This window comes from Alosa pseudoharengus, unplaced genomic scaffold (genome assembly GCF_046254945.1).
Source record: "Alosa pseudoharengus isolate Yale_2024_CS ecotype anadromous, Long Island Sound unplaced genomic scaffold, YU_APseudo_1.1 YU_APseudo_1.1_scf_10, whole genome shotgun sequence".
NCBI lineage: Eukaryota > Metazoa > Chordata > Actinopteri > Clupeiformes > Clupeidae > Alosa > Alosa pseudoharengus.
In genome coordinates, this window is record NW_027468565.1 from 4161526 (window position 1) to 4188137 (window position 26612).

The 26612-nt window shown below is 40.8% G+C and overlaps 1 protein-coding gene across 2 annotated transcripts in view; it reads right to left on the reverse strand.

Moving 5' to 3' along the window:
* The window catches only part of ptpn9a (protein tyrosine phosphatase non-receptor type 9a), a 74353-nt gene extending 49147 nt beyond the window's left edge, over window positions 1-25206 (reverse strand). Inside the window, exons 1-3 of one of the 2 annotated variants that reach the window (XM_076303223.1) lie at window positions 24496-25206; window positions 9333-9476; window positions 8596-8685 (exon numbers count right to left, since the gene is read on the reverse strand). In XM_076303223.1, the coding sequence (XP_076159338.1) occupies window positions 8596-8685; window positions 9333-9476; window positions 24496-24528 (267 nt within the window). In that variant the 5' untranslated portion in view covers window positions 24529-25206. Of the gene's footprint in view, window positions 1-8595; window positions 8686-9332; window positions 9477-22245; window positions 22575-24495 lie in introns of those variants that run through there. The other variant, XM_076303231.1, reaches the window with a different exon arrangement.
* Between the last annotated feature and the right edge of the window lie 1406 nt (window positions 25207-26612).

The following is a 26612-nucleotide window of genomic DNA, read 5'->3' on the forward strand; positions in this document are numbered from 1 at the left end:
TGGAAAAAGTATGTGCTGTTGAGACTGGAGCGAGTCATATTCAAAATAATGCAAAAAAAAGCAATTATCCTCATTCATTGCAACCAAAGCATGCCTGCTTGCCGACGTTCAAACGAAAAATATATCAAAGCACCTTTTGCGTTTGAATGTAGCACGAAAATTTTTTTAAACAGCTGGACAAATGATTTAGCTAATTGATTATATAACCTGTACACCAGCAATAATTCCAAAGGGGGCAGATAGGGGCCACTGCACTTAAAACTTAAAAAGATGAAGCTTTCCGAACTTTGAAATTGCGATCAGTGACTGGCATCGGGTGAACGAAGCTTTTCGAAATTGAACAGGCTATTAAAAACTATTTGCGCACCTCCATGTCACAGGAGAGACTGGGCTCTCCCTTCTATGAAAAAGACGTTAGGCTACCTGCAAACTGGTCTATGATTTCATTGCTGAGTTTGCGGCAAAGCAAGAAAATGTTTTTTTTTCCTGAGTCAGGATATGGCGAGTCAGTGTCATTTATTATGACCGCCGTGCAGCGAAGCGGCGGTCATATAGGTTTAGTCAGATTATTATTTTTTTTTCTTTTTTTTTTTTTTTCTTTTTCGCATGTCCAAATTTCTGTCAATGATTCCCGGGACACTGAAAGACCGGGGTAGACGAAACTTGGTGGGCATGTAACCCCATATGGATAGCATGGAACCATCGTTTTTCGTTTTGATCTGTAGCCCCCCCGCTGGACTGCACCCCCCGAAAGGCGGGTAGGGCAGACACAGTTTTCTGTGAATATCTCGAGAACCGTAAGGTTTAGGAGGACCATTTTTTTTTTGTATGTTGATCTCAAGGGGCCATGTCAACCCATTCCATAACCACTCATTTCATGTATAGCGCCACCTAGTTAAACACAAAAAAGTAAAAATGAGGTGTTGTAATCGCAGGTATCTGTGACCTAACATAGTCAAAACTGCACGAAATTGGAAGTGTAGGATCATTATGACACCCTCTGAATGCACGCCAAGTTTCGTGGAATTCCGTTCATGGGGGGCCACACAATAAATTCATTTATGTTACTATACACCAACTGGCCTGTAGGTGGCCGGAGACAGTTTTCTGTGAATATCTCGAGAACCGTAGGGCCTAGGAGGTCCACCTTTTTTTTGTATGTTGATCTCAAGGGGCCATGTCAACCCATCCCATTACCACTTATTTCATGTATAGCGCCACCTAGTTAAAAATTAAAAAGCAAAAAATTAGGTGTTTTCATCACAATATCTCTGGCTGACATGGTCAAAACTGCACGAAATTGAAAGTGTAGGATCATTATGACACCCTCCGAATGCATGCCAAGTTTTGTGTACTTTCGTTCATGGGGGGCCTTACAATAAAACAATTTTATGTGTACATTTAGTGACGTACACCAACAAGGATTCCCGGGACACTGAAAGACCGGGGTACACAAAACTTGGTGGGCATGTACCCCCACATGGATAGCATGGAACTGTCATTTTTCGTTTTGATCTGTAGCCCCCCCGCTGGACTGGACCCCCCGAAAGGAGGGTAGGCCAGACACAGTTCTCTGTGAATATCTTGAGAACTGTAGGGCCTAGGATGACCATTTTTTCCGTATATTTGCCTCCAGGGGTCATGTTAGCCCAGTTCATGTGCACACATGTGCACAAACAGATACACACACACACACACATTCACAGTAATCATGACACATACTCACACAGTAGACATATGTACGCTTCTTTGCACAGGCACATACGCAGGCACACACACACACACACACACACACACACACACACACACACACACACACACACACACACACACACACACACACACACACACACACACACACACACACACACACACACACACACACACACACACACACACTCACACACTCACACTCACACTCACACTCACACTCACACTCACACACACACACCCACACACATAACATAAACATAACACAAACAATCAAGAATTTCTCATAATTATGAACAGGCAAGATGGAGGTGGGGTTGTATAAAATGAATTTTACATGTGAAATCTATGAACTAATCATGTTTTGGTACTTGTTGTCTAGCAGATACCAGTGAGAATTGAGTGTGGATAATGCAATTTAGTGAGACAGTTAGAATCATATAGGCCTTTCAGCGTGATTTCTTTTTGTGGAAAAAATGTGCTGGACTGGGCGGCGGTCATATTTTGTACCGCTCTGCGGTACATCTAGTTTGTCCAATGTTAGCCTATAGATACAGACCAGTACATCTTATCAATAGTTTGAATGTCGTGTGTGTTTCTGCTCATTGACAAATACCGTTCAGCACAATGATTCATGCCCAATTAATTCCCCCTGTTAAAGTGTTCGCCTTTGTTACACTATTTGGTTTCGTGATGTAGCCTATGATAAACACCATATGGCCAAATATGTGACTCAGCTAATGTTATAAGCTATACAATTGAATTTCCCCTCTTAAAGGCAAGCTGGTGTAGCTTATTAGACTAGGCTACTATTAAAATACACCGACGGTAGCCTTGGCTATGTGTAAAGTAAGCCATCGCATGATTTCATGCACGTAAGTGAAAAGGGCCTTGCATCTGTCAAGTTTGCACAGGGCCTCGCATCCCCTTGCGACAGCCCTGCAGCTCCTCCTAAGACAGCGAGGAAAAAGTTAAAATACGCGATAAACCCGGGAAAAGTTGACAGGTTTGTTTCGGTCCCCGTGATTATTTGTGAAATTGTGCAAACGACAGCCTTTTCAGGGCATTTCAAGGAAGGAGTCGTAGCATGCAAGCTCCCAAATTGACCCAGTAGCCTAAGGCATCAATAAATTGTTGGGACTGGGGAGGGTCATGCGTTTTTTCTCAATCACTTTGGAGGGTCATAGAAAAAATTCTTGCTGGCGAGGGAGGGTCACGTCTTTTTTGACTAACGCTCCCAAAACTCCTCCGGTAGCCCCTTAATTAAATAAATAACGAACAGTCCCTAATTGATTAATAGCCTAGGCCTACACCAGCAATTGTTGAACATTGACCTGTACAGGACATTGACAGTAGCCCAGCCTAACAAGCAAATGTTGCAAAATACATCAAAAGACGCAATTAATCAGAAATAAATAATGTAATCTGCATCGCTTTATTTAACAAACTGCAAGCAGAGCATTGAGTTCGCTGTAAGGCCAAACCCAAGAGCAAAGCCTATCTGTTAAGGCAGTCGATAGGCTATATAACAAGCTGTGTGCCTGGAAAGACGATAGATGACGGCTCTGGTCATCCCATACCCTCCCCCCACTTCCTGTAGCCTACCATTATGAAGGCCTGTAGCCTAAAACGACTCGTTGTACTGGTAGACAAAGGAGGGTTCTCCACGCTTCTGTCGTTTGGCCACAATCTGTTGCAACCAGGCCAGGACGGATATTTTAGAGAGAAGGAGAGACGCCGGTGCAGCTCAGATGTCTTCTTAATTTTCTTTATTCTTTAGTAAAAGGTGCAGAACATTATTAAACTTTGACTAACATTTCGATGTGTCGATGTTTTTGACTAACGAACATCGAAACGTTAGTCAAAGTTTAATAATGTTCTGCACCTTTTACTAAAGAATAAAGAAAATTAAGAAGACATCTGAGCTGCACCGGCGTCTCTCCTTCTCTAACACTTTTTGGCTTTGGCTAAATATTTCTAAAATCATTTGAGTTTCACTAGTCACATGTTTTAACAAGCAACACTTGTTATTGAACTAATAACAGACGTGTGTCGAAAATTTACTTTATTTTCCATACGGAGAAATAACATATGCAGAGTCTAACCAAGGTCAATCTTGCCAAAACATCACAAAACTAACTAAACTAACACGCGCATATTTTTGTATTGCAATCATTGTAGCCTACAGTTGTAACAGTCGTTTTACTCCCCGGACGCGCTCATTATAAAGAACGTTTAACGTGTCCCAAAAACAGCTATCAATTAATCACCAAACGTCTTATAAACAAGTATTGCCAGGAGCAACACCTTGCAAAAAATGATAACAATAGGCCTAGGCCTTTATATGGCTCTGCTCCTGCCTAGATTCGAACTCAGAACTGCCTGAAAGTTGCAGACCTGTTCTGGTAATACGTGCATTAACCCACTCGACCGTCAGACAACGCTATCTGCTTCGAGTAGGCCTATTGGGTAGGACTGTAGCCTACACTGGTTGCTGTGGCACAGTCTTGAGTGACCGAATTCGTTTTTCTTTGTCATATGAATGCTGTCATTTTGTTAACATTACTGTTAAGGAGATGCTGTAGGCAAAGTCTATATTTCAACCTCGTTAGTGTAGTAAAAAAAATCAGAACTATTCACAAGGTTTCTGGGCAGCATATTTATGTTCTGTTAGCAAGCGAACTTCTCATGACTACCGACAAAGTAGCCTACTGCCAGCTGACGAAGCTCTCATTTTAAAACATTACTGAGAGACAGACACTGTACAATCAAGAAATCTTGCCACTGAATCCAAAACTATGTTTAACATTATGTACAAGGCTTAGGCTACAGTGGACTAGCATGTTGCAGGGGCTGCTAAAAACACAGAGAAACGCACTGAAAACTCGGCCAATCACAGCCCTTGCTGTCGAATGCGCCGTCTGGTTCGACCGTGGAACTCCACAGCGGACTATGCTGCCCCCAAGCGGCTGCAGTTGTACTTACATTTCACCATTCACCATGATCGTGAATGAAGTGTCAATTTTTAACTGGGACCCACTGTAGTGTCCGTAATGGACATGGTAGGCTACAGAAAGCAGGGCTAGTAGAAATAGGGCTCTAAAGAACTACAAAGTCACCCGCAATATGATGCGAACTTCTGGGTACTCAAATTACCCGCGATAGGAACTGATTTGACCAGGATACTTTATTGTAGGCCTTGTGGTTTAGTAATAGTTTACTATTGTTGGTATACATCTTAGGTGTTTTCCTGTTAATTTGTTATGTGGGTAATATGACAAAAAAGAAAGTAAACCTGCTCAAATATGTTCATCCAGTATTTACTGAAAGGTGCATAATTTGAGGTGCTTGCCATCCAGTGGCAAATTAGACAAACTTTTGTTTATACTCAAAGATTTTTACATTTACAGTAGGACTTTATCTCTGACCACTTTCAAGCCATGGCCTTTTGAAATTTTGATATAAAAATCCAATGGTGTTGCTTTCTTAACCCTGACGCCTAGTTTGCCAGGTTTAAAAAAGTTATGAGAGGAAAATATTTTTATTTGGTGTGAAAGACACACATATGCCTACCTGTTTTTATGCTTTTTTGTTTGTTTTTATAATTTGTATCAATATTTATTATCATTATTTTATTTATAAGCTAAGGTTGCTAGCACAGGTGACATTGCATTTTAGGAAATAGCCATTCTTTTTTTAAATTATTCTTTAACACTGACGTGGCCCTCCAATCAGATGACATTGGCAGAAGTGGCCCCCAGCTTATTTGAGTTTGAGACCCTGTTGTAAAACTTACAATTGTATAGAAAAATTGGTCAGAGACATATATCTCTTTGATTATAAATTATAAGAGACATAAATCTCTTTGGTTTCTCTCCAACTCCACTATCCAAAATGTTTCAAAATACTGAGGTTTTTTCATCATTGGGGAAATACATTTTGTGACTTTTATGTTTAATATTATGGTGGTGTGTTGTGACATTTTCTCATGATATAATGCAAAAAATGTTTGGCAAACACTATAGGATAGCCTACTGTAGTTCCACATTAGCTTTTGTGCAATTAGAACAGTTGCACTACAGCTAAATCGGAGAACCCTACAAACCGTCCGAAGCAAGTTCGCTGATGTCAGATTAAACCATAAAGATAAATTATTTGGACACATCATTGTGGACCCATGTCAATGCCAGTGGTGTGCATGCGAGTCATGAACATAAAGTTAGTAGGCAACCATTAGCCTAAATATTTCAAAGTAGTCTGCACAAACCGATGTTTGAGTGCACTTGGTGTTCACTTTCAATAGGACCCGTCCTAAATTGCACATCTTTACAAACTGCTGCCTGCTGCCTTCCAGTAATGAATCTTGGTGGTAAATAAATAGCCTAACCCAGGGGTGGGCAAACTGCAGCCCGCGGGCCGGATTCCAAGCACTTTCATACGGCCCGCTGAGCATTTAATTTGGTTATCAGGCTGCTCGCTATTTTTTTCCTGCGATAGAGACGACGTTGGTTAGCTTTACTGCAAACTGCACTCTCCATAGAGCACGTTTACAATGTCAATGTCAAAACATCATGTTAAATAGAGATAAGCCTATCTTACTGTAATTGTCTCCTTTGCAGCAGATCTAACGTGAACATTATGCAATCCATTTAATTGGGAATTCGTCTGCGCTCACGAGAGGGAAAGAGAGTGGCAGGTTCCAGCTGGCTTGTCATTGTTGATAATTGATGTCTCCTTCTTATAAGAAACTTTTAAAAGGAAATCATGAAGGCAACGGTAGTTCCCACTACTGACCATTTAAAAACTGTGAGAGGGCCCAGGTACAGGACTAGCCATAGCGGAGCGGGCAGAAGATCATTGAGAAATCAACGCGAATTGTTCTTAAAGCGTGTTAAACAGCATCAAATTAGCAGTAATTTTTAAGCAATTCATATTTTAAAACAAATACTTTAAAATGATAGGCTATAAAAAGTTTTATTTTTTTATGTGTGTCTCGTTGTGGGGTGGGGGTGGGGGGATTGGTTGTTTGTTGTGCGGCCCGTCGGCCAATTTTCAAAACCCAATGTGGCCCTTCAGGCAAAAAGTTTGCCCACCCCTGGCCTAACCTGTTCACTTTGCAGCTGATAAGGATGATGGCAGGGTCCTATTGACTTAACTTTTTGGCTTGTCTGCCAATGGCGGGTAAACAGAAAAATTTACCGGCCCAAAATATTTTTTCTACCGGCCACAAAACTGTCACTATTGAAAAAAGGCATAGAACTGATCTACATGCATGTTGCGGCCATGTCTTTGATCTTCATGTTCTGACTTTAAATTAGTCCCTTGTTTCTATGATTTAGTGCAGTAGATTCTTCCTCCACACGTTGCGACATGTCTGCTGACTGTCAGATAGGCTAATACAACTTGTAGGCCCAATTGCATTTGTGAATTTTATGCTTATTTCATTATTAATAGAAGATTAATCATGTTTTACTTTAGGTCATTGAAGTCACTGTATTAATACTAACTAATTAGCTAATTAAAACTAATTAGCGATATGAGATTAATAGGTGTCGAGAAGAGAACTTGAGTGAAGACTGGATTTGGCAGTTTTGAAGTTAGAATGGTTTCCTGACTGTGTTGTGGTGACAATGTAGCACCTAGGATATGTAGCACCAACTCAGGCTGATAAGTTGTATAGATACTAGCCTAGATGCCAGCCAAACTTAGCCCCGCCCACAACATTTTAGGGACTTGGACTTGTTCGTTGTGGAGCAAAGTGTTTCATTCATCCCCGGTTCTCTCTTACAAAAATGCTGTTGCTAGAAGGTAGACATTTAGATTTCGCCATCACGTCTGTTGTAGAGGATATTGACAGTGCAATAACTTCAACCCCTGTATCGGTTGAAACACGCCAAATAATCACATCCCAATGGAGCAGTATTAGACTCATATTCAGACTAGAATTTGAGTATGATGGTGTCAGGCTAATAGATACCTGGATGCATGCAACATCTGTGCATGAGTCATTGTTAAAATAAATTGGTAACACAACTGGAGGACTTTTTGGATCAAAGGAACATGCTCAACCAAGACTCCATATCTAGAATTGCTTCGTTTAGCCTATGGGAAACGAACACAAATCATACTGTTCGAAGCAACTAACGGGATATCCCCAAAATATCAGATTTAATTGCGCACACTTTAAATCGATTAGTTTAGAACCTCGTTTCTCCAATTGTACTTCTTCCTCCTATAAAACACCTGCTAGTCAAAACACAGATGTGTTCAAAACATCTAGCCTGACTAACAATTCCTCTAAAAAACATGTTATTTATTACTTTGGTGGCATTAAAAATCGAACAACATTGAGCTCTCTTGAAAAAAATGCATTCGCCAAACAGCATTGCATTAATATGATGACTAACGTCACCATTAACTAGTATGCTCGCTTAATCTGACCAATTCATCAGCAATTTCCCACAAAAAAAATGTGTGCATCAAGTGAAGCTATAGCGATGGTAGACAGTGAGAGTCACTCAAGTAATTGCACATTTTAGTTCACCAACTTATGTGACAAAATGTGTAGGCTATAAATGCTCTGTTGTTTTTTTCCCCACCGTAAAATGCTGGGAAATTGTAAATTTAAACGCTGAAATGTTCTGGTGGTGGTGGGGGGGGGAGGGGGGTACCCCGTATTAATATTATTTCGGTCAAAAAATGTTTTCGTCATTGAAGGCCTAACCACTGAACGCACCACCACTGGTAAGGGGCACCTACTGAATTAAAAATGACAAGTACATTCACACAAGATGTGTTAAAACTGATTTGGATTTGATTTTTTTTTTTGCTGTTTTGAAATTCTAAAATGTCACTACTCATTTACATATGTACACAACAACTCACCAAAACTGTGAACTTCCCACTGAGTAGTTCTGAACGCAAAGGTTCCTCTTGTGGTTGAAGTCTCACAATGCCCTCCTTTAGACGTGTTTCCTGGTCAAACAAACAAAGAGTAGGTTTGATATTTTAAAGCAATGGTTCGGAGTAATTTCACCCTAGGGTCCTTTGCACCATGACCTCGAGCCAAACACCTCCTCAGAAGCTTTTTTTCCTTGGTCAAACATTGGTCGAGTTAGCGCTATCAGGATAATAGCTTAGAGCAGGCGCTAACGGAACCAACGATGTACCTCATAAATTACCCTGCTGCCAGGACTTTTACGGGCTTTTCCCAAATCACAGAAGTAACGTCGATGCAGCAGTAGCTAGCAGCAGAGTAGAAGCCATCAAGAAGTGTTATTTAAATAAACTCCTGGTGTACTTACAAACATTCCAATGCCTTGTTTTATGAGTACAGAACATATTTGTACTACTGTAGAAGTTTGTTACCATTCCGGGCATCGCTGGTTCCGTTAGCACCTACTCTAAGTTATTATCCTGACGCTAACTCGACCAATGTTCGGCCAAGGGAAAAAAGCTTCTGAAGGGGTGTTTGGCTCACGGTCATGGTGCAAAGGACCCTAGGGTGAAATTACTCCGAACCATTGCTTTAACATATTTATTGTAACCATAATGTATTCATACTGAAATAAGCATATTAATACATTCATAAAAATCCCAAATTCATAGAAATAAACAAATACCCTGTAGCTGTGAAAAAGCTCTATGGCTCTGAAAACATCAAATTTTCGAGCCATGAGAAACTTGATGGCCACCTCCCAAGATAGAGGTGAAACACCATGCTGCGTGGTCCATTTATTGATCTCCTCAAGAAACTGCTTTGTAGCCTAAATAAAGGGACACAAATTTGTGCAGACTTTACAAAAAGTACATACATGTAGTGTACCATGCAATAGTATTGATCTTTAAACTGCAACTGTAATTGAAGATTGCATATTAATTGAATAGTTTACAAAGATTATAACATTAAATTCAACTGCTAAGGCCGGACATAAAAAAAATCCAATGTCTTTCATTTCTGCATCATTCCACACAGCCTCTCTGAGGGAATTTCCAGGGATCAGGGATTTCCAATTTCTTTACAATTAAGCAAAATCTGCCTTTTTGTCTTTTAACCCAATCATTTCCACAGCTACATGCAACATGCAAAATTACCATGATGTCAGAGATTAAGGAAATATGTTGAATTTCAATACTGCCTTCACTGACAACATACAGCCAGCGCAATTCAAGCTATACTAAGCAATACTCGGTGACCTCGAGAAACAGATGTGTGAAAAATGGCCGGAATTCTCCTTTAAAGGCTCTGTAACTCTAATCATTTCTTAACCGATTTCTCACCTTTGTTGTTGCATTTTTCTCTACAGGGCTCCCCCCCTACAGCTTTGGAGTGCATATTTCACAACCGTCTCTTTTCGCTAGTTCTGCCATGATGAACATCTAAAAAATGAATATATCGCTGTTGCTCTCTGTTGCTCGTTCTCGCTTCTCTCAAAACTTCCTGATTCAGACTTTGCCGGGACGCTAGTGCAGATCTTGCAAGGCTGGTTTTCCGCTAGGAGCAGGGAAAGCCGCCATTTTTGCCACAACAGGTCATTTAACCATCACAATGATTTCTAAACTGATTTATTAAGTTGAAAATGTTGCATAGTTCCCACAACTACAGCTCATTAAAATGCTCCAGTTCTATCCAGGACCAAGAAAACAGAGCACATTCCTCCAATTCTTAGGTCCTTGCATTGGTTTTACAGTAGCCTTTACACTGAAGGCCTACATTTTACAGTGCTTCTATAGGCTATTTGCATGCGGCTTGTTTGTGAAACGGTGGAGCCAAGTGTGTTGAACCTGAAGCTATTGTTAATGAAATTAGTGTCTACACAGACCCGATTGGATGTTGCACCTAGTGAATCAACACGTTGCGATAAAGGAGGATTTATGTGTGTCAAAATATTTATTATTGGGCAATCAAGATATTCAGTGTCAGAGTGAAGATGTAAGAAGCAGAATATAACAGAAGATGCCGTTACAACAGTTTACGCTCCACCGGAAAACAAAACGGCCACATTGAGAGCCCTTCGAGCAAGTAGCCCATTGGTCTATAAAACACTCAATGGTTTAGAGTTTTAGACTCTATGTATCCTTAATATGATTAAGGACACACATGCTGCCACAGGAAAACAAGGCACCTCAAGAAAGAATGCAGTCATCCTACAATTTCTCTCTGCCCTCTGATAAGAGGCTCAGGTCTCTCCACATGGGCAAAATGAGATACCGGGACAGTTTCTATTCAATGGCATAAAACTGTTCAATACTCACATTAAAGCAGCATTAAAGAAGAGTTGCTCACAGTCCCCTGACAGTTGAGAAGCGAAATTATCTGTTACCACTGTAGCCTACATAAAAGTGCTGTGAAATGTGTGCATTGCCAACATTATATCTTCAGAACTTATTACCATGGACGTAAATTACACATTCACGATCAGACATTTATTGTGGTTTGGCAGTCATCGTTTTTGCAAGCACTCGAATCAAAATAAGAACAATAACTAGCATGCTGGCTGTTGAAGCCAGTAGGTTCAGAGCCCGTCTACGGAGAGCCTGGCCACTCCGTATTAATTCCCATTGTACCGAATTGTGGTTGCAGTTCCACCAGAGTTCCACTGGGGGCGATCGCCATGAGTGCAAAATGAATGGGAGTCAATGGAGCTAGACGGCTAAATTTGTCTCTTTCACCTGATTGTCGTTGAGAAATCTCAGATTTGATTGTAGTTTGTATAAGTTCAACATGGGTTATAGGTCAAAAGTTGAATGAATGAGTACTTATGTCCTTTTGATTTCTTACAGGTTGGGTCGTTGTTGCCCATAACACGCTAGCATTGTGCTAATGAATGACGTCATTGACACGTGTGAAAGGCTTTTTAGAACAAGAATTTTCTTTGCCTCCCCTTTCAAATACAATATTCAAATTACTTGACAAAAATTGATATCCCGAGAAAAGCGGATTTTGAGGGGTACAGCTCCATTGACCTCCATTCATTCTGCACTCGAGGACGAGCGCCCTCACGTGGAGCCAGAGAAGGAACTGCAACCAGTTCAGAAACTGGAGGTTTTCCGAGTCCCTCCACTCTGCGGCCATATTGTAACGCTTTTTGAGCACAATCAGGCATCTATTTCGGGCAGAACTGCGTGTGCACAAGGCTTCACTATTATCATTTTTATATCGCGATACGTATCATTATCGCAAGAGGCTTCAATATATATCGCAATATGGATTTTAGGCCATATCGCCCATCCCTAATTCACATGTCAACTTTTGGCGGCTATGTGTAGACTGCCATTTTTGCGTTAGCCTATGAACTAACCCCATACATTTCTATGGGATATTCTTTGAGTGCTGTCTCCTCATTAGAAAGTCTCTGCTTATGCTGCGTTCTAGTACAGCGGCTAAGCACCGGAATCGTTCAGTTTTTGCAGAAAGCATGAAACTTGGCAAAGTTAGGCTTATACTACTACCCCTAGTGATCAAAAATTGAAATGGACCCCAACACATAGCGCCCCCTAGTGGCCGCCATCTTGAATTCAAATATGGCTACCATTCTTAATAGAATTGTTGATACAACTTCAAAATTAAAAAAGTATAAAGATAAAAAAAGATAAAGATAAACATAAGTATTTAAGATAAGTATTTTAAGTTCTAACACTCAATTTTTAGGGTCAAGGAAGCTATTGACATGATTTCCAAACAAACTTGATGTTGAAATCCAATATGGCGGATACCAAATGTGAAAATATAGACCATCTCTATTGTTATTCATGATAGAAATAACATTCAAAAACAATTTCAAAGTTTGAACAGTCATTTTATCACGACATCCTTAATAATAAACGAGGCATCAAGTATAATCTGGTAAGATTCCAATATGGCCACTATGTGTAAGAAAATAAGCCAATTATTCTATATTTTGGTTAATTGAAGTAACTACCTACATCATCAATAAATTCTTATTCTACCTTCTTCTCTTTCTGAGCAAACCTTAACTCTTACTATACACTGCTCAAAAATATTATACACTTAAGGGGCAGCCGTGGCCTACTGGTTAGCGTCTCGCACTTGTAACTGGAGGGTTGCCAGTTCGAGCCACGACCAGTAGGCACGGCTGAAGTGCCCTTGAGCAAGGCACCTAACCCCTCACTGCTCCCCGAGCGCCGCTGTTGTTGCAGGCAGTGTGTTCACTGTGTGCTGAGTGTGTTTCACGGATTGGCAGAGACCAAATTTCCCTCACGGGATCAAAAGAATATACTTATACTTAAAAAAATAACACATCAGATCTCAATGAGGAAAAACCATCACGCTGGATATCTACATTACATTACATTTGGCTGACGCATTTTTAGCCAAAGCGACTTACAACCTGGTAAACAGTTTAACGCTTTTAAAACAATTCTCTCAACAATTCTAGAACAATTTAAAACAATTCAAAAAGGTAGAGTATAATAGGGAAAAGTGCATCAGTGAGTGCTGTTTTTATATAGGTGGTAAGTGCTAGAATTAGCTAGTTGTAAGTAATGCTATGAGAGGAGATATTCTCTGAAGAGCTGGGTCTTCAGGAGTTTTTTGAAGATGGAGAGGGATGTCCCTGCTCTAGTAGGAACTGGTAGCGCGTTCTACCAACGAGGAACAACAGATGAAAAAAGTTTGGATTGACCTGAGCGTACCGGTGGCAGAGCTAGACAATGTTTGTCTGAAGAGCGCAACGGTCGGGGGGTAGCATATATGCCTGTATGAGGGCATTCAAGTAGGTGGGAGCAGTAGGTTTAGCTGGGAGGACCAGCAGTTTGGTTTTTGAGAGGTTTAGCTGGAGGTGGTGTGCCTTCATCCAAGTAGATATGTCTGAGAGGCAATCCGAGATCCAAGGGCAGTGTTTCCCACAGAATTGAATTCTATTTGTGGTGGTAGGTTTGCAGAATTAACTTGAATGCAACAGTTTTTAACAAATTAGCGCAGCGTGGTTATGATGCTAACCAGATTTAAGCACAATTTAGCACAACCTGGAAAATCATTGTGTGGTGGTCAGTGTTGATATTGTGGTGGGCCGCCACAAATAAGTCAATGTATGGGAAACACTGAAGGGGTCATCAGATGGAAAGAACAGATAAAGCTGTGTGTCATCTGCATAGCAGTGGTGGAATAGATAATCTGTCCCAAAGAAGTGGTGTGGATAGCAAAGAGAAGAGGGCCCAGAACTGAGCCCAGGGGGACCCCTATGGTGGGAGGCTAAGGTGCGGACAGCTGTCCAAGCCATGATACATTAAACAAGCATCCTGTGAGGTAGGATTCAAACTGATATAGACTGGGTAATATGTTAGGAACAAATGGATGCCACTTCGTTATTTGGGAATGAAAATTATCAATCCACAGAGGACTGAATTCAAAGACCCCTGAAAATCTAAGTGGAAAAAATTACGCGGCAAGCTCGTCCAATTTGCTTGAATTTCAGCGCAGCAACTCATGATGGTACTCAGTAGTTCGTATGGCCCCGACATGCTTGATGGCATCGGGGCATGCTCCTAATGAAACGGTAGATGATATCCTAGGGGATCTGCTCCCAGATGTGGACATGGCCATCACTGAGCTCCCTGAGATTCGGTGGTGCAACCTGTTGGATGGACCAAAATATAATGTCCCTGCGTGTGTTCAATCGGATTTAAGTCAGGGGAGTGTGGGGGGACAGTCAATGGTATCAATGCCTTCATCCTCCAGGAACTGCCTGCACATTCTCACTACATCTGTCATTGCTGTGCACCAGGAGGAACCCAGGGCCCACTGCACCAATACAGGGTCAGACAATGGGTCTGAAGTTTTCATCCTGATGCCTAAGAGCAGTGAGGGTGCAGTTGTCTTGCCCGTAGAGGTGTGTGCGTCCTTCCAAGGATATCCCTCCCCAGACCATCACTGACACACCACCACCACCAAACCAGTCATGTTGAATGATGTTGCAGGCAGCATTACATTCTCCAAGACATTTTCAGACGTCACATGTGCTCAGGGTGAACCTGGTCTCATTTGTGAAAAGCACAGGGCGTCAATGGTGAACCTGCCAATTTTGTATTCTATGGCAAGGGGCCCTCAGGCCACCTTCATGAAGTCTGACAGTGTGGTCAGAGACATTCACACCAGCGGCCTGGAGGAGGTCATTTTGTAGGGCTATGGCAGGGATCCTACTGTTTGTTGTTGCACAAAGGAGCAGATACAGGTGCTGCTGCTGGGTTAAGGACCCTCTACCATCCTGCCCAGCTCTCCTAGAGCAACTGTCTCCTGGAATCTCCTACATGCTCTTGAGACTGCGCTGGGAGACACAGCAATCCTTCTGGCAATGGAACGCATGGTGTGCCATTCTGGAGGAGTTGGACTACCTGTGCAACGTTTGTAGGCTCCAGGTACTGGCTGACCCTAGCCAAATGTGAAACTAGAGAAAAATCAGTCAAGGATAAAGATGGAAAATGTATAATTTGCCACCACCTCTAAAACCATTCCTGTTTTTACAGACCTATCTCCCTTCTTCCTTTCTTGTCAAAGTTTTTGGAGAAAGTGGTCTTCAAGCAAGTCTTGGACTTACTATATCAGAACAACCCCTATGCAGTCTGTTTTCAAGAGTCATTCTACTGAAACTGCTTTTCTGTCTGTGACCGAAGCATTGAGAGTAGCTAAGTCTTCATCTAAGTTGCTAAGTCATCAGTTTTCATTCTACTAGACTTATCTGCAGCCTTCGATACTGTTAACCATGACATTCTCCTTTCTACACTATCTGAACTGGGATGTCTAGGAAAGCCCTTGACTGGTTTAAATCCTACCTTAAAGGGCACATGACCTCACCACAAGTGTGCCTCAGGGATCAGTATTAGGGCCCCTACTTTTCTCTATTTACACACTTCCCTGGGTGAGACCATTCGCTCCCATGAATTTGATCATCACTGCTATGCGGACGATACTCAACTTTACCTGTCTTGAGCTTTTGGTTTTTCCACCACAAAGCACACCCAAGGACTGGGCGCTGAACGCACTAGCCAGTGTCCTAAAAGTGCTGGTTCACTGACTAGCATGAGCCCTAATGGGTCAGGAGGGAGCTAAACTCATAAGGTATTACGCATTTAAATTAGCTTCATTGACAGGCATAATCATTTTATGGGATGCAAAATGTTAAACTACAATAAAACAAAATGGATCTTTTCAAACAATCACTATGAGCCTTAAAAGAAACTTTAGCATGCTGATTGGCCCCTACCCACCTCAATTGGATTAGGCTGTAGGACAGTAGGATGTGTTAGACTGATTATGTACTAATTTATCTAACTCTGACTGGGTGTATGTACTAATTTATCTAACTCTAGGACAGAAGACAAAATAGCTCATATAGGCAGCATATGTTTCTTTAAGAGACTTGACAGACGCTAGCATCCATGGGTTTTAGCCTCCTTGCTAGCATGCCTCTAGCGGGCAAATTAGAAGGATTGAGCCCAGGCAAGTGCAGGGTTTAGTCACACAGTCGAAACTTCACACATAGCCAGAATGTATGGCTACTTCCTTAAAATCCAAAATGTCTGCCATTTTAAATGCATGATTGTCTCATTATGTATTTCATAATGCTGAAAGATGGCTATAGACACGTCATATTATGTGTTAAAAGCAGCATAGCATTATAAATGTAGAAAAAAGGGCATATTTTGGTGGCCATATTTGAAGTCAAGATAGGGGCCACTAGGGGGCACTATGTGTTGGGGTCCATTTCAATTTTTGATCACTAGGGGTAGTACTATACCTGTACCAAGTTTCGTGCTTTCTGCAAAAACTGAACGATTCAGGTAAAAAATCTGGCCTTAGCCGCTGAGCTATTCCAGTTTTCTCCTAATTCGGAATGATGTCTCATCCGAATTGTCTAGTCTGTGAAGGAAGCGTTCAATAAAGAATTGCATAGTAGCCTACTTGGTATACTGTACATTTTACATATCAGACAATAACACTTTTAGGAAGAATCCAAACTCATTCAGATAATTACTCATTCGGATTCCGTGCACATGCCGGGAAATATGTCTGCTTGTACGCACTTTGTGAAAGTTTGAGGCAGATAACCTGATAGTCAGGTTCCTTATATTCAGATTTTTACCTTTGTGGGAAGTTTTTGGGGATTAGGTAAACTATACATTTTTGGAAAGGTTATTGTATAAGGAGTCAGAAAATCAATGTTTGCATTTGATCAGATGTCTATATGGCAGCCATATTGAAGTTTAACAAATGGCCGCCATAAAATTTAAAATTGTAATATCTCGACTTCTGAATAAACTGGAATGTTGATTTTTACTGCTAAACCCACACTGTAAGGGTCAAGGAATCCAATGGTGCTACTTACACTTTACCATACTAACCCTTCAGTGCATGAGTAGGTAAAAAATGACCCCATGTGGTTGTTTTCTTGCAATATCTTTGTAATAAAAAGTTATCGTTTCATATTCCCGCTGTTATTCAAAAAATAAAGACTTTTTATATCACTCATTAAAACATTTAATATTTATTGTGGGAATTATTACAAAGACATGCACATTGCAAAGTAGCTCCTGTTGATAGATTTTATTTGCAGTGATTTTTCGTGCAAGAGATCGCAATGCACATGGTTTAGCTACAGGACACTACACTGCCAAAAAGAAGCACAGAAACCTCTGAGCCCGACCCCTCAACATCTGGTTCTTCATTGCCATTCACACAATCCCATACAAATCCACTGGTTAAGAAAGAATGCTTCTTCTGCAAAAAGGACACAGGAGTATGGGCACAGGCAGCCATTGCTCTGCAGAATCCCATCTGGATCCTCTGCAAAATGGATACTTCAAACACTCGGATGGCATGCTCAAACTAGTGTTGTCACGATACCAAAATTATGACTTCGATACGATACCTGCCATAAATATCACGATGCTCGATACTGAAACGATACTACGGTGAAATCCTAAGATATCTGGAAAAGAAAGGACTCATACCTCCTCCAAGTGTATTGGGTCATTTGTGTTGAATTCAGTGCACTTTTGTAGTGTGCAGGTCAATTCTGGGTTCTAAAATTCTAAACTTCCTACATAATAATAATTTTTTTATAGTCAGTAAAATAGTAGGCCTACTTTGTGTGATTAAGTCCTTTATTGTTCGTTATAGTTCATTTACATTGTGTTTTGGCAATAAAGTAGCTTTAAATAGCCAAAATAGGCTAGATCAAGGTCAGTGTTGAAATTACTGCATGCAAATCACTGAATGCTATGCAGAGGGGCCTAATCTTTAGGCCATCTGATGTACAGTATAGGCTACCCTAGGCCTTCCCGTGTTCATGGGATTTCTTTGACAGTTGCAAAGGGAAAAATGGGAGGATGGTCTTCTTTGCGCCCAGTGTACAAGTACGACGTTCCAACCACTCAGGTCTTCGTCAGATAGGCCTACACCATTACCTGTTGCAATATATCTGTGTGCATTCCTACATTACGTCTATTTCTTTGATAACATGATTTGCTACCACGTAACAATAAGCCGCTATTGTTATCAGGACTCAACACGCTTTGGTGGTAATATGCTGTGGGCTTTAATTAGCGCATTTTGGGTAGCCTATCCAACATCTGGGCAATAATTATTTAACAAATTGCAGTCTACATGCCATGATAAATATTATCAGTAGTACTGACCGAACATGAAATAGATTGTTTACAAGTTATGGTAATGATATTCTGACGTGAACATTGCGCTTTCATCACGTTAGCACCCTATGATTAGGCTACAGCTCGTTATGTCTCGTCAAAATGATTACCTCGTTATGTCTCGTCAAAATTCATTGATGAAGGAAGGTTCGCTTTATCCCAGAGAACCATACTCGTTTTACTTAGGCTAGACTAAAGCAGAAGAGAAGAACTTGGCACTAACCATGTAGTCGTGTTTTCTATAGCATATTCGTTAACCTGTCGTTCTTTGAACTCTTTAAAAATGCTGGGATATGTCTGCGAGGTGTTTAGCCATGCGTAGCCTAGGCTACTGCTTATAAATGACTTTGAAACATATTTTACAAACGGGCCTCTGTACCTGATGGCTTGCCTTCACTATTCCCCCTGATGGCTTGCCTTCACTATTCCCGATGTATCCCATATAGTTCCAGATTTCACTTCACCTTTTGTTTTATCCACAAGGCAGAGTACTGTCGGCAAAGAACTATGCTGACGTTAGCTGCGCACTCACTCACTCAGAGATGCCTGCTTGACACGCCCACTTGCCTAGATGCGTGCAAGGAGCAGTGAGAGCAGAACGTTATTATTTTAATAAAGTATCGATTCTAAAAACGTCGGAAATCGTATAGTTTTTTGCGTGAAGGCATCGTGATACCTTTTTAGTATCGATACACCGTGCAACACTAGCTCAAACCAGTGACCACAGAGGTCCTCCCAGCCCCAAAGGCCATCCTTGAGTTGGTTCAATGCAAGTGTAAATCTCGCTCTAAAAAGTCGCTCTAACATCAACACAACATGTGATGAAGACAATGGAGCGACTGGTCTTGTGCATACTCAGACCCCAGGTACGCCATGCACTAGACCCGCTATAGTTTGCATACCAGGAGAAAGTGGGCGTGGACGATGCCATCACATATCTCCTACACAGGACACATTCTCACCTAGACAAGGGGGAAAGTGCTGTGAGAATCATGTTCTTTGATTTCTCAAGTGCTTTTAACACCATCCAACCCCTCAGACTGAGAGACAAGCTCTTGCAGATGGGTGTGGACGCTCACATGGTATCCTGGATTCAGAGGCGGACAGAGTACACAGCTTCATTACTTGAGTAAAAGTACAGATACCCTTTGGTAAATTTTACTCAAGTACAAGTAAAAGTACAACAGTCAGATGTCTCCTTAAGTAAAAGTACTAAAGTACTTGTTTTTAAAAGTACTTGAGTATCAAGAGTAGCCTACATTTTCTAAATATTGCATTACTACTGCCACAGTGCTTACATTTATGTACAGAAACATCCTACATGGAGTTATGAACATTTTTAATTCTAATACCTTGGAGAGTGTAAAAGGAATTGAAAGTAAAATAAAGTCATTTTCATCTTTTTACCATGTTGCCAGGGATGGGCAGTATTTCTAATACATGTATTTAAAATACGCATTTCAAATAGAAAATACTATTTTGTAATTGAAACACTTGAAGCGAAAACTATCATGAAATTGTTCAGAAAATTGAAATAGTCTGGCGAGGTGAGGCCACGGGTTGGCACATTCTCGGGATGGACCTGCTGCGTCTTCATCCATTGTTTCGTCCATGGTTTCATCTCTTATCTAAATCTGAACATGGAGTTGACTTTGGCAGAAAGCTGAAGGTAATTGCTGATAGGCTATCCCAATCAGTGGTGCCTGCACAATCCAATCACGTTTGAGAGGGAAAAAACAAATTGTTTCCGAGATTTTTATTTTTTCCTTTTTTTTTCAGAAGTAACGGGTACTCACGTTTATGGATAGAAATGTAGTGGAGTAAAGAGTACAATATTTGCCTCTCAAATGTACTTGAGTAAAGTCATGAGTACTCCCCAAAAATGATACTCGAGTAAAGTACAGATCCCTCAAAATTGTACTCAAGTACTGTACTCAAGGCATAAAAAAAAAAAAGGTTTGGTTCCTGTTGGTTGACTGTTGAGGCCATGGGTCGGTAGGGAATTTTTTTTTTTTTTTTTTTTTTTTTTTTTCAGTGGCAGTAAGGGATAGGTTGAAAATCAATCCCTCCAGGATTTCGCGAGGTTTTTTGAGACTGTTGCGACCTAATATGCCTGGATGGAAGTTGCGGTGATTTTAGCTGTTTCTTGTGGAGAAATTGAAAATTGCAAAAATAGTTTAAATTTAAGGCAATTAAGGTTAGTAAGACCAAAATCACACTGATAATCTTGATGCTTATTAAAAAGGATAATCCAAGGTAAACAGTAAGGATTACAGAAAATCAAAGTAGAAAATCAAACCAAGAGATGGCATCATGTCATATGTTTCAATACATTCATATATTTTGTAATTCATATTAAGTTCATATCTTTTTAATAAATCATAGACTGTGGCCTGCATAATTACTAATATCCAAGTAAGTATCTAGTAATTTCATATTGATTTAAACTATTTGACTACACTTCTGTTTAATGTCATTACATTGGTGGTGTACGTCTAATTCACTGCCTGCCCCTTTAAGGACGTGAGAGTAGCCTAATTACATTTCTGAGTGGATTGGAAGGCTTGCATCTCACTGTTCGGCTACGAGTGTAAATCACTTTTTGCATAGTGCATTACCATATGTGGATGCAATTGGGAATGTCTTCTATGTCATTAGTTAAAATAAATGTTAAAAAAAACAACTCGAATGAAATCATTCTTGGATCATAGAAGAGGTAAATGTCTTGCAATTTTATTAATTTCTATGATTTTGGTAGCACTACTCAAACTAAGCCCACAAGCTAGCAAACATAAGCTTGACATAAACATGACATAAGCTAAAAGGACATATCCAGGTAAACGTTTGCCAATGGGTTGCATAGCCTACTCAAATGTCAGTAAACCAAGTAGGCCTTAATTAACTTACTTTCATAGCCTAGGTAGGTTAGCAACACCAGGTTGAGAGATGCAAGTAAGCAGATCGTTAACGTTAGCCTTCTATTTATAGTCATCAAAACTGCAGAGGAACGAACACTTAGGGCAGTCTTTGGTGTCATATGCAGAAGGTGCAGAAGTAAGTGTGCCACCTGGCTTAATATTCTGCGCGAGGGACTGTTGCGGTAGGTGACATTTCATAGTGAAACTACGATGATTGGTCAAATTTGCGAAAAAGTTGCGGTGTTTGGACAAAATTGCGAGTGCCTTGGTAAGTGACGAAAACAATCGTCTTCGTGAACAGCTGTGCATAGGCTACTTTGTAACAGAGAGAATACGCTTATCCCTATACACAACGCAAGGGGTAATTAATGTAATTATAGTTCGCCTTTTATTTGTGGATTTATTTAATGTAGCCTAGACTATTTAGTGTTATTTCTTCCCCAAGCTCATAAAATAAATTTGGGTCGCACATAAATTGACAGGGTCGGTCGGAAACCGGAACCCAAGAAAATTTTTTTTTATGCCCAAGTAAATGTACTCCATTACTGTCCGGCTCTGCCTGGATTACAGATTACCTAACCAAGCGGCCACAGTTCGTCAGACTGAAGAACGGTCTCTCTGACACTGTGATCAGCAGCACCGGAGCTCCACAGGGAACTGTGCTCTCGCCAGTCCTGTTCACCCTGTACACATCTGACTTCTGCTACAACACTGAATCATGCCACATGCAGAAGTTCTCTGATGATACTGCAATTGTGGGGTGTATCAGGGACGAGCAAGAGGAGGAGTACAGGAGCCTGGTGGAGGACTTGTGCAATGGTGCAAACTCAACCACCTTCAACTCAACACTTCAAAGACCAAAGAGATGGTGGTGGATTTCCGCAGGTCAAAGCCCGCTCTACTACCAGTCTCCATTGATGGGGTCAATGTGGAGGTGGTAAACACTTACAAGTATCTGGGCTTACACCTGGACAATAAACTGGACTGTTCAGCCAATACTGAAGCACTCTACAAGAAAGGGCAGAGCAGGCTGTACTTCCTGAGGAGGCTGCGGTCCTTCAATGTCTGCAGTAAGCTCCTCAGGATGTTTTACCAGTCTGTTGTTGCCAGCGTCCTCTTTTATGCTGTGGTATGCTGGGGAGGAAGCACAAAGAAGAAGGATGCTGGGCGACTAGATAGGCTGGTAAGGAAAGCTGGTCCTGTTGTGGGAGCCGAACTGGAGTGCATCACTTCAATATCAGACAAAAGGACCCTGAACAAACTGATCAACATCTTGCACAATGAATGTCATCCACTCCACAGCACTATTACAAAGCAGAAGAGCTTGATCAGCTGGAGACTTCGCTCACTGTCATGCACAACTGACAGACTGAGGAAGTCATTTGTCCCCAGGGCCATTAAACTGTTCAATGCTTCACTTAAGGGTAGAGGAGAGATAGACTTCTCTGCATTCTCCATGTTTGTGTACGTACTGTCCACTAGCCTACTGTTTTACTGCCACAATGTTAGCACATATGCACAACCCCTCCCTCCCTCCCACAGCCTAGACTGTGGCCGTACTTGATGCTTAATACCTTATACTTAATACTTGACCAATGGCTGTAACCCTATTACCTCAACCTACTCTTGCACTAATATAGTTTTTTATATTACCTTGTCTACATTATACATTATTCTCTTATATGTCCATATTTATTTTATGCTGGTCTCTAGACTTTATTCTTGCACTGTTGGACTTACTTATTTGCACCATCACCATGACACTCACTCTCATAGAGCACCTTACAATGCACACTGAATTGCAGGCTCAGTCCCTCCCCTGTCATGCTTGATCATCCTTAAGCACACTATGTGGATATTTGATGTAGTTTATATAGTTTAGTATTTTAGTATCATGTTTATCTTCTACTGTCTCTATTGTACAGTGGAGTTTTTTTTATATGCATATTACTTTTTCTGCTGTAAGTGCTATTTCTGCTGTATTTAAGTGACCCTAAAAATACAGGTTTAGCAGTTAAAATCAACATTTTAGCTTATTCAGAAGCCGAGATATTACAAACTAAAGTTTTACGGCAGCCATTTTTTTTAAAAATCAATATGGCAGCCACATAAACATCTGGGCAAATGCAAACATTGATTTTCTGACTCCTTTTACAATAACCTTTCCAAAAATGTATAGTTTACATAATCCCCAAAAACTTCCCACAAAAACACATAGTTCACCTGACTATGAGCTGAAGAGGACGGACGGATTGTGGGATTGTTCAGGATTGTGGGTAATGAAGTACTTATCCAAGAGATCGCGAATAAAAGGCATTTATCTCAAAACAAGGTTAGTGCCCCACGAACTCTTGGTGTCTATAGGAGCATATACAATCGCTTAGTACAACCGTAGCTGGTTTTAAGTCTACCACGTGCAGTTAAGTTTTTATGGCTTACACCGCAATTGTCAATGGAGAAATTGCATTGACTTTTTACATCCGGCATCGGCTGTGGGCGGGACTGTGCAGCTCTATTACCACAGCTCTAGTACCACAGCGTCCAAGTCCAGTGTCCGCTGCGATATTGAGACTGATTTTACCAGTTACGAGAATAAAATCATCAGCTTTGCATTTGAAAGAAATAGCAATAACGTTAACAGATACATACATGATGGCGTCTAACCTACAAGTTAACGTAAGTTTTTATGGGGCCCCAAGCTATATCGTTAAGTCAACGTTACCTTTGTAAGCTAACGCTAGCTTGATAATATTAGTTCTACCATAAATCCAGCCAAGCCAGCATTTTCAATCATGGCAAAATCTCGTCACGTAGGACCTAGCGTTACATATTATAGGAAGGTAACGTTAGCATTCCCTAAATTATAATCTATCATCGCACGGCTAGCTGTTACAGCAAACCGGGTTAGATTCAGTTCAATGACTTTCTAGATGCTGCTAACGTTAGACTAGGATACTAGGACACTATACTCTAACGTATCCAAACCCCTCCTGTGGAACATGAAAATATTCACGGGAAACCACTGTGACAAAATATAAAAGATATCAACAAGGTAGCTTCTATATGACTAGCAGCGATAATCGGAACAGATTTTAGAAGGAATCGGTTAACTAAATGGTAACCCAGTAGTAGATTAACCTAACGTTAAATACTATAATATTAGCTAACCATTTAGACATGCTAACATTAACCAACTTACCTGTTCTTCTTCTGCCGTTAAAATCGTTGCCATCCTTCACTTTGGTAGTGTCAGCTAACGTTAACGTTGCAATCTTGTCTAACGTTACTTCTTACAGAAAGCTGTGAATGTCTTTCCTAGCAAACATCTACCCCTAAGGTTAAGTTTACTTTCTCTTATGCCAAATCTGATGGCATGACATAACCCGGATAACATGTCAAAATAGTTATCTATGAGGCCTGACAGCGGTTCGTTCGATGTAGCAGTGCTAGCTAATGTTACGTTGTTCACAGATTTATCAATCGTTTCCACACAGACGTAAAGATGGTCCCTTTAGGTTAAACGTGACTGATGTCTGACAGTAACAGTCGCGTAATCAAACGTCGCAGTTAAATTACCCTACAACCAACCCATTTTCGTGTTAACGTTAGTTGCAAACCATCGGCTACATCCGTCTTGAAATCTGCTTAACAGTGGAGGTTTAATGTAGGAAACGAGCACTTTTTTTTTTCTCCTTTCCTGTTTTTCAAAGTTTGTAGGCCTACGTTAAAGACGGACAGGCCATGCATCAGAAAATAGCTTTTCGTGCTTGTTCCATTTTCATTCGACCTCGACTAAACTTATAGTTTTAGTTTCCCAACCTAAATTTCATGGTCGCCCCTCACATGGGGGCTTGCTGCCTGGCGAGATCAGCTTCCTGCGATGCAGAGAGAGAGGGAGGAGTAACAGGAGTGGATTCCCACTTATCATTCATTTCCTTTCAATGCTCCCTTAAGGAAAAGAGGAAGTGCTGCAATGATGAAATGTAAATAGGCTAATGGAAAAAAACGCAAGGGAACTAGACCAGACAAGGATAGATTCAATGGGGTGGAGGTTGTTTTTTCTTTTTTAGATCTAGATTAATTTACATACATATATATATATATATATATATATATATATATATGTAAATGAATCTAGATCTAAAAAAGAAAAAACAACCTCCATATATATATATATATATATATATATATATAGCCTATATATATATACCAGAGTAAAAGTCAACAATGCGGTAGAGCAATCTTATTTATACATATATAGCAAAAATAAGATTGCTCTACCGCATTGTTAACTTTTACTCAATTTTATTAGGAGCGAACAACGCGTTTCGCATACAGCGATCCTCAGGTTCGCTATAGTGAGATTGTAGGGTCCAAGCTTTACTACCCTACCTGCAATTAAGCTGGCCTTGATCGGGTGGACCAGGACCACTGGGAGTCCGGGACATGCTGTTTTAGCCAGCCAAAAATGCTTGTATGCTTGTGTGGCCAGTCTCTCAAGTTGATCATGCAGAGATAGATAGATAGATAGATAGATAGCTTACTTTATTGATCCCCAGGGGAAATTCAAGAATGAGGGCTCTTTGGTCATTTGCTAGTTTATTGATAGAATGAACTAGCTGGAGCAGAGTCATGTAGAAAGAGAGTTGCATCACTATGAGTTCAGTGTAACAGTGGCTCATGAAGCTGCTCAAGTTTGTGCATCTAGGCATATGGCCCGTCATGATGAAATGAGAAAATCAGAAATCTTGATTGTTATTATACAAAAATAGTACAATGGAGGGAAGCAAATTTATTTTGAGAAAAAGGAAAAATCTTATAAATAAATAAATAATTTTTAACAAAACCACTTCTCTCACAATTATTTGCAGCCCTGCTTGTAATACCTTCTTAAGCCTCCCTACAGAGCAGAGCAGAGGGATGGTGAGCAGCTGGTGGAGAGTGCTGCCAGTGTTGCCAACTTAGCGACTTTGTCGCCATATTTAGCGGGATTTCAGGTCCTCCCAGCGACTTTATTTTTTAAAAGCGACTAGCGACAAATCTAGCGACTTTTTCTGGCGTTCTTGGAGACTTTTGGAGACTCTGTCGTGATTGCATGTACTGTCCCATTTTACTCTTCTGAGTGAGCAGTGAGTTCTGTGCTGTGTGTGATTGCCCCTCCTCCCTCGCTACTGTCTCACCCTCTCTCAGCTGATATAGCTCTGCTCAGTGGCAGTGTGTGCTGCTGCGAGACAGTTGGTTGGATTCAGGCTGCTCGAAACACTGCAGGCCGTAGGCTATGCAAGCGAGCATCACAGACCGGTCTGATTATCCTGT